Source organism: Pinus tabuliformis, chromosome 3_2, assembly GCF_031772625.1.
Source record: "Pinus tabuliformis cultivar Carrire ecotype Pingquan chromosome 3_2, CPIR1, whole genome shotgun sequence".
In the NCBI taxonomy this organism is placed as follows: Eukaryota; Viridiplantae; Streptophyta; class Pinopsida; order Pinales; family Pinaceae; genus Pinus; species Pinus tabuliformis.
Genome location: NC_142302.1, coordinates 250,470,287 through 250,481,257, shown reverse-complemented (window position 1 = coordinate 250,481,257; position 10,971 = coordinate 250,470,287). Strand labels below are relative to the sequence as shown.

General features: G+C 42.2%; 1 protein-coding gene across 1 annotated transcript; it reads left to right on the top strand.

Annotated features, from left to right (window-relative positions):
* The first annotated feature begins 4,161 nt into the window (after positions 1–4,161).
* On the top strand, positions 4,162–4,539 carry LOC149180624 (uncharacterized). The gene has a single exon (XM_089413934.1). It carries the CDS (start codon positions 4,162–4,164, stop codon positions 4,537–4,539), a length of 378 nt encoding a protein of 125 aa, XP_089270060.1.
* The last annotated feature ends 6,432 nt before the right edge of the window (positions 4,540–10,971 follow it).

Here is a 10,971-nt window from a genome sequence, read left to right as displayed (position 1 = left end):
TACACAATTATGTTTCATTCATTGTTGTTGTTTGATCCCACTAATTTAGATGGAGCTAGTCTGAAAGAAACTCATCTTGGAAGCAAGGGAAATCACTGACAAGATCATCCAAAGAAGCCTTCATCCAAGCCTCATATTAACAAGTTCAAAGGAAAAGGAAGGGCATGAAACAAAAACAACAAAGAAAGAATAAGGGAATCCCTCTTGCACTCATTGCAATAAAGAATGACACGATAAGGAGCATTGTTGGAAGCTACATACAGAGTTAAAGCTTAATAAGTTTGGTGGAAAAGGAAAGCAGAAGATGATTGTTCTAGCATAAGAAGACCTTGGTTTCGATTATGGTGATGAGACATAAAGCATAGTCTTTGGGGTATAAGGTAAAGGTTCCTTCATGCTAGTTCAAGTTCTGAAAGTAAGTCTCATGATGATGAAAGAAAAAGAAGTGAATTGTTTCTTATAAGAGTTGTATCTAAGCACACAAAAATAGATACATTGTTTTATCCAAGTTCTCAAGTTAATTTGATCTTAAAATCAATTGTTAAGAAGTTGGGTTTGGAAATGAGACCTCATCTGAAACCCTATCCTCTTGGTTGGGTGTGCGACAATGCAAAACTCAATGTCACCAAGCAATGTAGGGTCAAATTTTCTATTGCTTCAAAGTTGATAGATGAGGTTAATTTAGATATTGTCCCACTTGACATTTGTGGCATAGTCTTGGGAAGCCCATACTTATATGACAGGAAAGCATCCTTTTTTTGGCATGAGAATAAATACCATCTCACCAAAGATGCGGTGGAATACATTGTCAAATCTCACCACATCAAAATCAATTTAACCCTTGTTAGTGCAAGACAGTTGAAGAGACTCATCAACTCCAACAAGAAGTGTATGTTCATGGTTGTGAGGATGAAATATTTTGAGGCATTTGATGCTTTCAAAGGTTATACTCCTCACAAGAAAAAAAATGTTTGATATTGTCTCTAACTATGATGAGACTTTTCAAGAACCAAGTGATTTCCTCCCAAGAGGGAAATTTAGCATGGGATCCTTCCAAATGTTGTCATGTATAGTGTGAATCAAGTCTTTTAGTGGGGAGGAAAGTAATAGAAGAATTTTGACACCTTAAAGGAAAAGATCAGCACAACACTAGTACTAACCTTGCCAGGCCTTCAACAACCATTCAAGATTGAGATAGATGCTAGTGGATATGCCATAGGTGCAATATTGATGCAACATCGTAAACTGGTTTGTTACCATTCAAAGAATTTCTCTCAAGTTTTTGTTAACTATCCTAGATATGACAAAGAGTTATATTCCTTAGTTCAAAGTTTCAAGAAATGGAAGCATTACTTTATAGGGAAGGAGACTATCATACATATATGACATCAACCCTTAGAATATCTCCACTCACAGACCAAGTTGCAACAAGATCTTCACTTCAGGTGGATGGGATTCCTTCACCAGTTCCATTTGGTAATCAAGTACAAGAAGGGTATAATTAAAAAAGTGGCAGACATGCTTTCTAGACCTCTTGTTTTTGCATCTATTGTTCTGAAGAATGCTTCTTTATCTCACAATAGTTATGTTGAAGAATATGCTACTGATGAATATTTTAAAGTTATTTATGTGAGGCTAACCCATGCATCACAAGTGGAGAACTATCATTTGCAGGTAAGTTACTCTACCATCTTGGTAAGTTATGTATTCCTACAAGTGAAAGAGTTCAGGTAATTCAAGAAGCTCACACTTCTCTTGTGTATGGTCACTTTGGGTTAGGAAAAACCCTAACTCATTTGCAAAGGTTTTTTTATTGGCCTTAGATGAAAGAAATTGTAACAAAATATGTGAAGGGGTGTGTGACGTGCTCTATTTATAAGCCTACTAATAGAAAATTGGGGTTGTACACACCATTCCCTATTCTTTCTCATCCTTGGGAAAGTATCTCCATGGATTTTGTAGGAGGGTAGCCTTTGTTGAGAAGGATTCATGACTCCTTGTATGTAGTAGCATATATGTTTAACAAGATGTGTGCCTTAATGCCATGTAAAAAGAAGATTATTGTTAAGCAAATTGCTCGACTTTTGTTTCAGCATGTATGGGTCCATTTTGAACTACCCACATCCGTTGTTGCGGATCAAGATTCTTGATCCTTGGGGAGTTTTAGACAATATTGTGGAAGATGGTGGACACCACTCTAAAGAGGAGTATGACTTTCTATCCATAGATTGACGGATAGACAGAGGTTGTCAATAGAACAATGGTTCATTTTCTTTGAGGGTATTGCAACAAGCATCCTAAGTCGTGAGATGAACAGATACATTATGTTCAGTTTGCATACAACAAGGCTTTCCACTCTTCTACTCAAATTTCACCATTTGAGACATGCTATGGGTACCTTCTAAAGTCACCCTTAGAATTGGTCTATGAGAAAGATGAGGATTCCAATGAACGAAGTGATGAAGACAATGCTCGCAAGTTCATTCATAAGATCCAAATGATACATCAAGTAGTGCAAGAACATTTGGAGAAGCGTCGAGCACAATATAAGGCCAAATGACAAACACAAAGTTGATCATTAGTTATAGGTTGGATATTAAGCATGGCTTCATATTAGCATGGATAGATCGAATGGATAAGGAAAGAATTTGAAACCAATCGGATATGTTCCATTCATTGTCTTAGAAAAGATTGGGACAAATGCTTATCACCTTGATCTTCCATCTTATATGTTGATGTATTTCGTAGTCAATGTTAAGAACTTAGAACTTTATGAACCTCCCATGATCATAGATCCAGAGGAGAGTGGTCAAGTTCCATCAGTGGATGATTTTTCTCCAAAATACTTGGACAAGTTGCCAGAATTCATCATTGTAGATAGAAGAACTAGGACTTCACGATAGGGAGATCTAGAGTACCTTCAAGTGGGTTTCAAAGGAATACATCCCAGTAAGGCATGATGGATTGAAAAGGATAAAGTGAGGGAGAAATTCCCTCACCTACCTATTGATTGATAAGGCTTTTGGAGGTCCAAAATCTCCTCAGTGGGGAGGATTGATCTAGGAGGATCCAAAAAGTCTCAAAAATTAAAGTCCTCAAATCTTAGAAAAATCAGCGTTAAGTTGTAGATCTCGTCAAGATGATTCCAATGGCGTGAATGACACCTCAATTAGATTTTGTATGAGTAAGTTATGTTCATTTGAAGTTTGGACCAAATAGTAAAAGGAAAAAAGTCAAAGTCAAAGTTAACCCAGGGTGCCACGTGGCATTCCCATGCGCTGTCACATGGTAACCGAATTAGTAGGCTAGGTGGGACCCACAAAGTTGACATGACACCTATTGTAACCATCTATGTGGCATGACGTGGCATTGGCCAAAGAATGCTTGCTACATGGCCCAATCGAATGGTTCCATGTGGCACCACAAGACCCACACAAACTCTCGCTTGTGGTTGGTAAAAGCTTTGCACACGCAGTTGGTTATAACATATTATACATATATGTTAAACAAAGAATTTAAAATTAAAATTTGTTATAACAGTTGGTTTGTTGGTTGGACCACTCTTAACAAGTAATTGTCTGAATATAGGATAAAAAACTGTTGCGCGGCGCTCAACTACCCTCGGCCTCCATCCGATCCGCAGCCCCCGCTAGGTCAGTGAGCCCGCCCTCTGTTGGCCCGTCCTGCGACCCGCTGGTGAGCCTCCTGCCTGCTGCGGCCTGTCTGCATGGACCGTCCAGCAGTGTATCAGAGGTATTCTTAGAACTTATGACCATGGAGGGGATGGGAACCCATGCGCCTCATCCGCCTCCTCCGTCGTCCTCTTCTTCTGAGGCTTTTAACAGGCTTCTGGCAGGACTGCCAAAGAAGAAAAACATTGAAGCAGCGAAGTTTGTCAAGAGGTTGGATGATATACCGGTGATCTCCCTCCCTCCAGAAACCCCGATCCAGGTTGCTTTGTCACTGGCTGAAAGGGCTCTCATCGGCTAATTCACCGGGCTATGGCCATCTCCAAAAACCACAGAAAGCTGGGTTAACAGAAATTGGGCTCCTCTGATCAAAGAAAGCGTCACCTCTTACTTCTTGGGGAGAGGTTATTTCCTCTTCAAGTTCACCTCAAAAGAAGATAAAGACCTGATCTTCTGAAATGGCCCTTACTTCATGGGTCCCCAGGGTCTTTATCTGAACAAATGGACCCCGGACTTCGATCCGGCAGTAGATGTGCCCAAAGCAGTCTCGGGGTGGGTTAGACTCCCAAATCTCCCAGTGCACTGCTGGAACTGGGATTCGTTGAAACACATTGGAAATGCCTTGGAAAAATTCATAGATCGTGTGAATAACAAGGATCAATACGACTGTGCTAGGATATGTGTAGAATTAGATCTGGAGGTGGGACTACCAGAGGCCATCACAATAAAGGTCGGAAACTGGACACACATGCAGAAATTGGACTATGAGCAGCTGCCCTTCAAATGTCGGAAATGTCATGTTTACGGCCACTTCGCCAGAGGATGCCCATCTAATAAAGAGACTATGTAGGGAAAATAGGATGGTTGGAACCAAGTCAAGCGAAACAGAAATTATCCCAAGAACCAGAAGCAAGGAGGCCCCAATGGCAAAGGAACCCAGCAAACCACTACTCAACAGATCATCTCCAAACCCATATCTGAAAACAAGTTTGATCCCCTGAGCACGCAACCAGAGAGCACACAAGAGGGCGAGACTCAAAAGAAGACAGAAGCAACACAGGAGACCGAAGCTCAACCCACAAGCAAAGGTACTCCCTCAATCTCAATCTCTCTCAAAGGAATAGGTGCTGAAGATCCAAAAGGCATGACTATAGAATATGAAGAAGAAGAGCAGGAAACGGAAGAATCAGAAGAGGAAGGAGAAATAGGAGAGTCCCGCACCCCGGTAAGAAGATCAGGAAGAGGCCGGAAAACCGATAGGGAAAAAAGGGAGCAGGAGACTTACAAAGAAAAACTTCAGGGCAGTCAACCAACCTTGGAGAAAATGCTAGCATCAAAGCCGAAGATATTGAAAAACCCACCCCAATGCTCCAAGGGAGCCCATCAGAAGCATAAATAATGAAGGTCATCTCCTGGAACTGCAGAGGGATGGGGAGAAAAACTAAAGAAGAAGCCATCAGAAGTCTAATCAGGACAGAAACCCCAGATCTACTTCTAGTCCAGGAGACAAAGCTGGAAGACATTGTCTTCCTTCAAACAAGCAAGAATCTCTGGAGCAAAAGCGAAGCAAGAGCTATCTCCGCCCGGGGTGCCTCAGGAGGGATAGGTACTGTTATGGAGGTAAATCCCCTCTGCGGACAGAGGCAATCCCTACTAGCCCAGACCGGGTCTAGCAACAATCAAACAATGCTATCACACAAGTTCCTAATTGCAAATTAAAGGTGGATGATGAGAACCTACTTGGATTCCAACGCTAATATTCATAGAAGAGACGTCGCTCTCGTTCCTTTGCCTCGGCTGGTCACGATCCCCACGATCTCCGTGATTGGACACCTGCACATGCAAAGAACAACACAAATACAAGCATAAAATCCAATAGACGCAATTATATATCAGCCAGAAAAGATATAACTCAACATCAATCATTACAAAGGACAGTGAGAGTGGAACCATAATGATAGTCATCTATTATTGATAAACAACAAAGAAGAATACAACCATAGTTCTGACGTCAAATCCTTCTTTGGCTGGGTGATCAGCTACACAACTCTTGCAAAGCTTTTTGGGATGGGAAACAAGCCTCTCTCTCCTTGGTGACAAGAATCTCCTCACTTAGATTTGGCCTTATGGATGCAAAGAAGGCTCTTGCAACTTCAATCTCTTGAACTCCTGGAATTCTTACTATCACTTGCACTAGCTTGCCCAAGGCATAGAGACAAGCTTTTATAGATAGAGGGGAAGGAGATAAGATCAATCACAATTTCCATGGGATTGGCTTTATCACTTAGAAGCTTCCATGAAAGGTGGCAAACCACTTCCCTTCTATGGAGATTCGAAGCCAAACCATCCTAACTCAACACGGATTCAGTTGGTGAATGGGTTAAGGAGAACCTTCAGAAGTTTGTTTGTTAAAAACTTTACCCAACTGGGTTGGTGCAAGTGTGACTCTGAGACAGAGCGCCAACTGGCGCACCCTCTTTAGAGGATTTCCTCCATTGGCGCGGGAAGTACACTGTGGACCCACGCTAATGCAAAAGGGCTGTTTTTATGGGTATACTGCAGGAGGTGTCTTCAGGGCATATGAAGCTCACACTTAGAGGAATATAATGCAAGTGGTTTCAGGTTATGTCACTTCTCACAAGTCCCGGAATGAGTCCTCCAATGTACGGGAGAGGGGAAACAGGGACGGTGATAAACGGTGACAAATTACTATGTAACAGGTACTCTTTGGAATGCAAACAAATTTACAGTTTTATTCGAGGCCAGGAACACCCATTGGTTGATGCCTAAAATGCAGAACCTGGATACTAAGGAAAAGTTTTGCCTTTTCAATGTTTACTCTCCAGTCAACATTAGGGAAAAAAAGACTGTTGGGACTCTATAAGACTTCAAGCAGATTTGACAGATCTGGAAAACATAATAATTGCTGGCGATCTCAACCTTACCCTTCATCCATCAGAAAAAAAGGGAGGCAGCATAGTTCGAGATCCGGCTAGAGAATGGGTGGAGGACATAGTGCAAGACTGGGATTTGTTGGACATCAAGCCCTCTTCAGGTAAGTACTCTTGGTCTAACAAAAGAGTGGGCCCTGGACACATTGCTGCTAGATTAGATAGATTTATCATTCAAAGTTCCTATCTGCTGCTAGGATTAGAGCCCAAAATGCATATTCTTGCCAACAACATCTCTGATCATAAGCCCATAAAGCTAGATCTTTTAGCTCACCATGATCTGGGTCCCATTCCATTTAGATTCAGCCCCCTTTGGGTAAAGGAGCCTGATTTCATGCAAACTGTCAAGGAATGCTGGAACCAACCAGTTAAAGGATCGTCGTTCTATATTTGGGAGGAAAAACTCAGAAGGGTGAAAGGAGCTCTAAAAAGATGGGCCAAAACGTTGTCCAATCCGGCCACAATAAGGAAAACCACTAAAGCAGCTCTTGTTGCCCATCAAAATGATATGGAAAACGCAGTGCCCACAAAGGATTCTCTAGAACAAGAAAGTCTGCTTCAACAGCAATATCACAAAGCCTGCTTAGCTGAAGAAGAGTATTGGAGAATGAAATCTCGAAACCTCTGGCTTAAAGCAGGGGATAGGAACACTGCTTATTTTCATAAACAAGCCCAGGCAAGGAAATGCTTCAACACTATCTCAGAGATTAAAGAAGAGGGAGATATCCATAAGGATTTTGATCACATAAAGAGGGCAGCGTTTACACATTTCCAAAAATTATATAGTGAAGACAAGGACCCAAGCCACTACCCGGAGCTGTTAGAAAATATACCCTCTGTAATTTCTCAGCGAAGAAATGAATTTCTGGAGGCCAAAGTCACTAAAGATGAGGTGAAAAAGGCTCTCTTCGATATGGACCCGGATAAGGCCCCTGGACCGGATGGTTTCTCTGCTAGATTCCTCCAAGCTTGTTGGCTGATTATTGAAAAAGATCTACTCAAAATGGTTCAAAAATCCCAAAACACTCAGAAAATCAGAGGCAACACTAATTCTGCGTTTTTAGCGCTCATACCCCAGGAAAAAGGAGCCAATAACTTCACCAGATTTCGGCCAATCTCTCTATGTAATACAGGGTACAAACTGATCACCAAAGTAATTGCAAACATATTAAAGTTCATCCTCCCCAAAATAATTCCAGAGAATCAAGGAGGCTTCATTCATGAAAGGCAGATTGTGGACAACTTTCTACTGGTCTAGGAGGCAATACACTCGAGTCTACAGCGAAAAGAGCGAGGTATGGTGATCAAAATTGATTTAGCAAATGCTTTTGATCGAGTCAATCATAGTTTTCTTGTAAATTTATGTGCAAATTTGGTTTTGGAGCAAGCTTCATCAACTGGATCCGGGCATGCATCTCAGAGCCATGGATAGCTCCTCTTGTCAGTGGAAGAGCCACAGACTTCTTTAAAGCCTTAAGAGGACTCAGGCAGGGGTGCCCTCTATCCCCCCTACTCTTTGTCATTTAGCCCTCAGCCCTCAACTTCCTACTAGATAAAAAGCTGCATGAACAAGAAATTAATGGTTTGCGCATTGCAAGAGGGACCAAAAATATTAACCATGCTTTGTTTGTGGATGACACTCTGCTGCTAGGTCCCGCCTCTATTCCCTCTACCACAAAGTTCAAAGAAATCCTGAATGAGTTTAGTGAAGCTTCAGGCAGTGTTGTTAACAAGAGCAAATGCCATATTTACAGTTGGAACACTTCGCCTAGGCTGCTATCTGCCATCTCCAGATGTTTGGGCTTTGAAGCTTCCTCCACCTAGTCTTCCTTTAAATACCTAGGCCTCCCTTTATCTCATAAGAGATCATCTAGCAAAGATTGGCTCCCACAGTTAGAAAAGTTCAAGGCAAAGATTCAAGCCTGGGGATACTCCTGGTTGAATGCTGCAGGCAAAACAGTCCTAATAAAATCTGTCCTCAACAGCTTGCCTCTATTCCAATTCTCAGGACTCCTCGCTCCGACAACCATCCTAAGCAAAATGGAGGAATACATAAGGAGGTTCTTCTGGAAGGGAGGGAAACAAAATGAAAAAAAGATCCCTCTTGTCAGCTGGGATATCATCTCCAAGCCGCTGTGGGAAGGTGGCCTAAATTTCAAGAATCTTCGTCAGCAGAACGTGGCAATGGCTGCAAAAATCGTTTGGAGGATCATCGCCCCCAATCCTGGCTGGGCCCAAAAGGCGCTCTGGAAAAAATATTTCAGAGGTCCAAGAGCCAGATGCTTAGACAATGTGATACGCCGGCCAAATTCGACATTCCTCAAAATATATGACAGAGCAGCAACACTAATCTCCGCCCACTCCTACTGGATACCAGGCAACGGGAAAAAAATTAATATATGGTCGGACAGAATAATGAACAAGGAGCCAATTGAAACCAGAGCGTCCATAAATTTGCTGCGATGTTGGATGGACAGCGAAGGCATGCAAACCTTGTGGGATATTTCATGCTGGAATGATGCGAAATGGGCAGGCTGGAAGCATTTACATGTGCCGGACAACCTGATCTCAGAGTGGACCACGCTCCTCGACGCCCTCCATGGTCTGGCACCAACGCATTCGCGGAAGAGAGATGAGATGGGCTGGGGGCCAAAAGGCAGCGGATATACAGTCGCACAGGGGTATGCTAAACTTATCGAGCGACCTCATGTTCCCACGAATCCAGCTCCTTGGAAAGGCATCTGGCAACTGCCCTCTTGGCCCAAGGTCGATTTCTTCGCCTGGGTTTACTGCCATGGAAAAATTTTAACTTATGACAACTTGCAAAAGAAAGGCTTCCACGACCCTTCCATCTGTCCTCTGTGCAATGACAACGCCGAGACAACAGTCCATCTAATGCTAGATTGCAGCTTCTCCAGGCAGATTTGGGCCTATTTTACCCACGATCTGGATCCTAATTTCACTGTTCCTCGCTCCACATCTGAACTTTTCTCTGAATGGGCAAACAGATTTCCAGGACCTCCACCTAAAAATCTGATTATCAAAGCATCATGGGCTGTCCTCCCAAAAATTATTTGTTGGCAGTTATGGATAGAGCGTAATAAAAGAATTTTCAGAAACACAAAACAGAGCCACAAAGTCCTAGAAACCAAAATTAAAAGTCACATAAAGGAGTGCTTGATTGATCTAAAAGACGACTCCAATCTCAGATAGCAGGAAATAGCATGGGGATCAACGCTAGAACTTCAATTTCATCCAACAATAAAAAAAGCCCCCACTATCAAAGAATGACAAATAAGAAAGCCCGAGAATGACTTCCAAGAGTGGCTTAAATCGCAAGCAAGGCACTCTCTTTTCTTTGACAGAGCAGCAAAGGGAAATCCGGGCAAAGCTGGTGCAGGTGGTGTTGTTCTAAATCAAACCGGGGAAAAAATTCATTCCTATGCTTGGGGTCTTGGTTACATTACCAACATCCAAGCTGAGGCCTTGGCCCTCTTCGAAGGACTCAAAACCCTTAAAGAATTGGGCATTAATGAATCAACTGTCATACGCGACTCTCAAGTCATTATAAATGCAATGGTTTCCAGCAAACCAATACCGGACCTCAATCTAGCAAGGTTGATCACCAGGATCAAAGGCTTGGAAAGCAACTTTCAGGCTTTGAAGTACTACCATGTGTTGAGAATCCACAATAAAAAGGCGGACATCGAAGCTAATAAAGCTGCCCGACTCTCTACAGGGACTAAGCTGAAAGAGGAAGAAGAATCATGGGAACCCATTCCATAATTAGACTGCTGCCATGTTCTATTGCCTACTACTAAATCAATTCGTTTGTATTTTCAAGTGGGGGAAATTCTCTGAAAATAACTCAGCAGGGGTCTATCCAAGGAAGAATATTGTAAATCTCAGCTACATTCTTAGCGAAGAAATGCATCAAGACAAAGTAGCACATAATGTAATCAGATTTTGGCATTCTGCCCAAGATAAATATAAAGCTCCATAACCGCTCCTGTAAAAAAAAAAAAAAACCAGTTGGTTTGTTGGTCATAATATATATGTTATGGTTAATAATATATATGCCATACATATAAAACAGTTGTAACATATAGCCAAAAGGGGGAGGCCCGCAGGTTTGAACTTAGGACCTCCACACTCAATATGATCCACTTACCAATATTCCAAAGGTACAGGCTTTGTAAATTCTACCCACAAGTTCATATATAAATCCTTGGCATTTAAGCATTAGGAGGAGGACCCGTAGTAGAATCGAGAGTCGTGGAACCCTACACATGGAGAACGAGGTTGATCCTGAGCAGTGTTTTTGAGATGGA

Excerpts from the sequence above, each read along its gene's own strand:
- LOC149180624 (XM_089413934.1), top strand. The coding sequence starts at position 4,162 with ATGGGTCCCCAGGGTCTTTATCTGAACAAATGGACCCCGGACTTCGAT.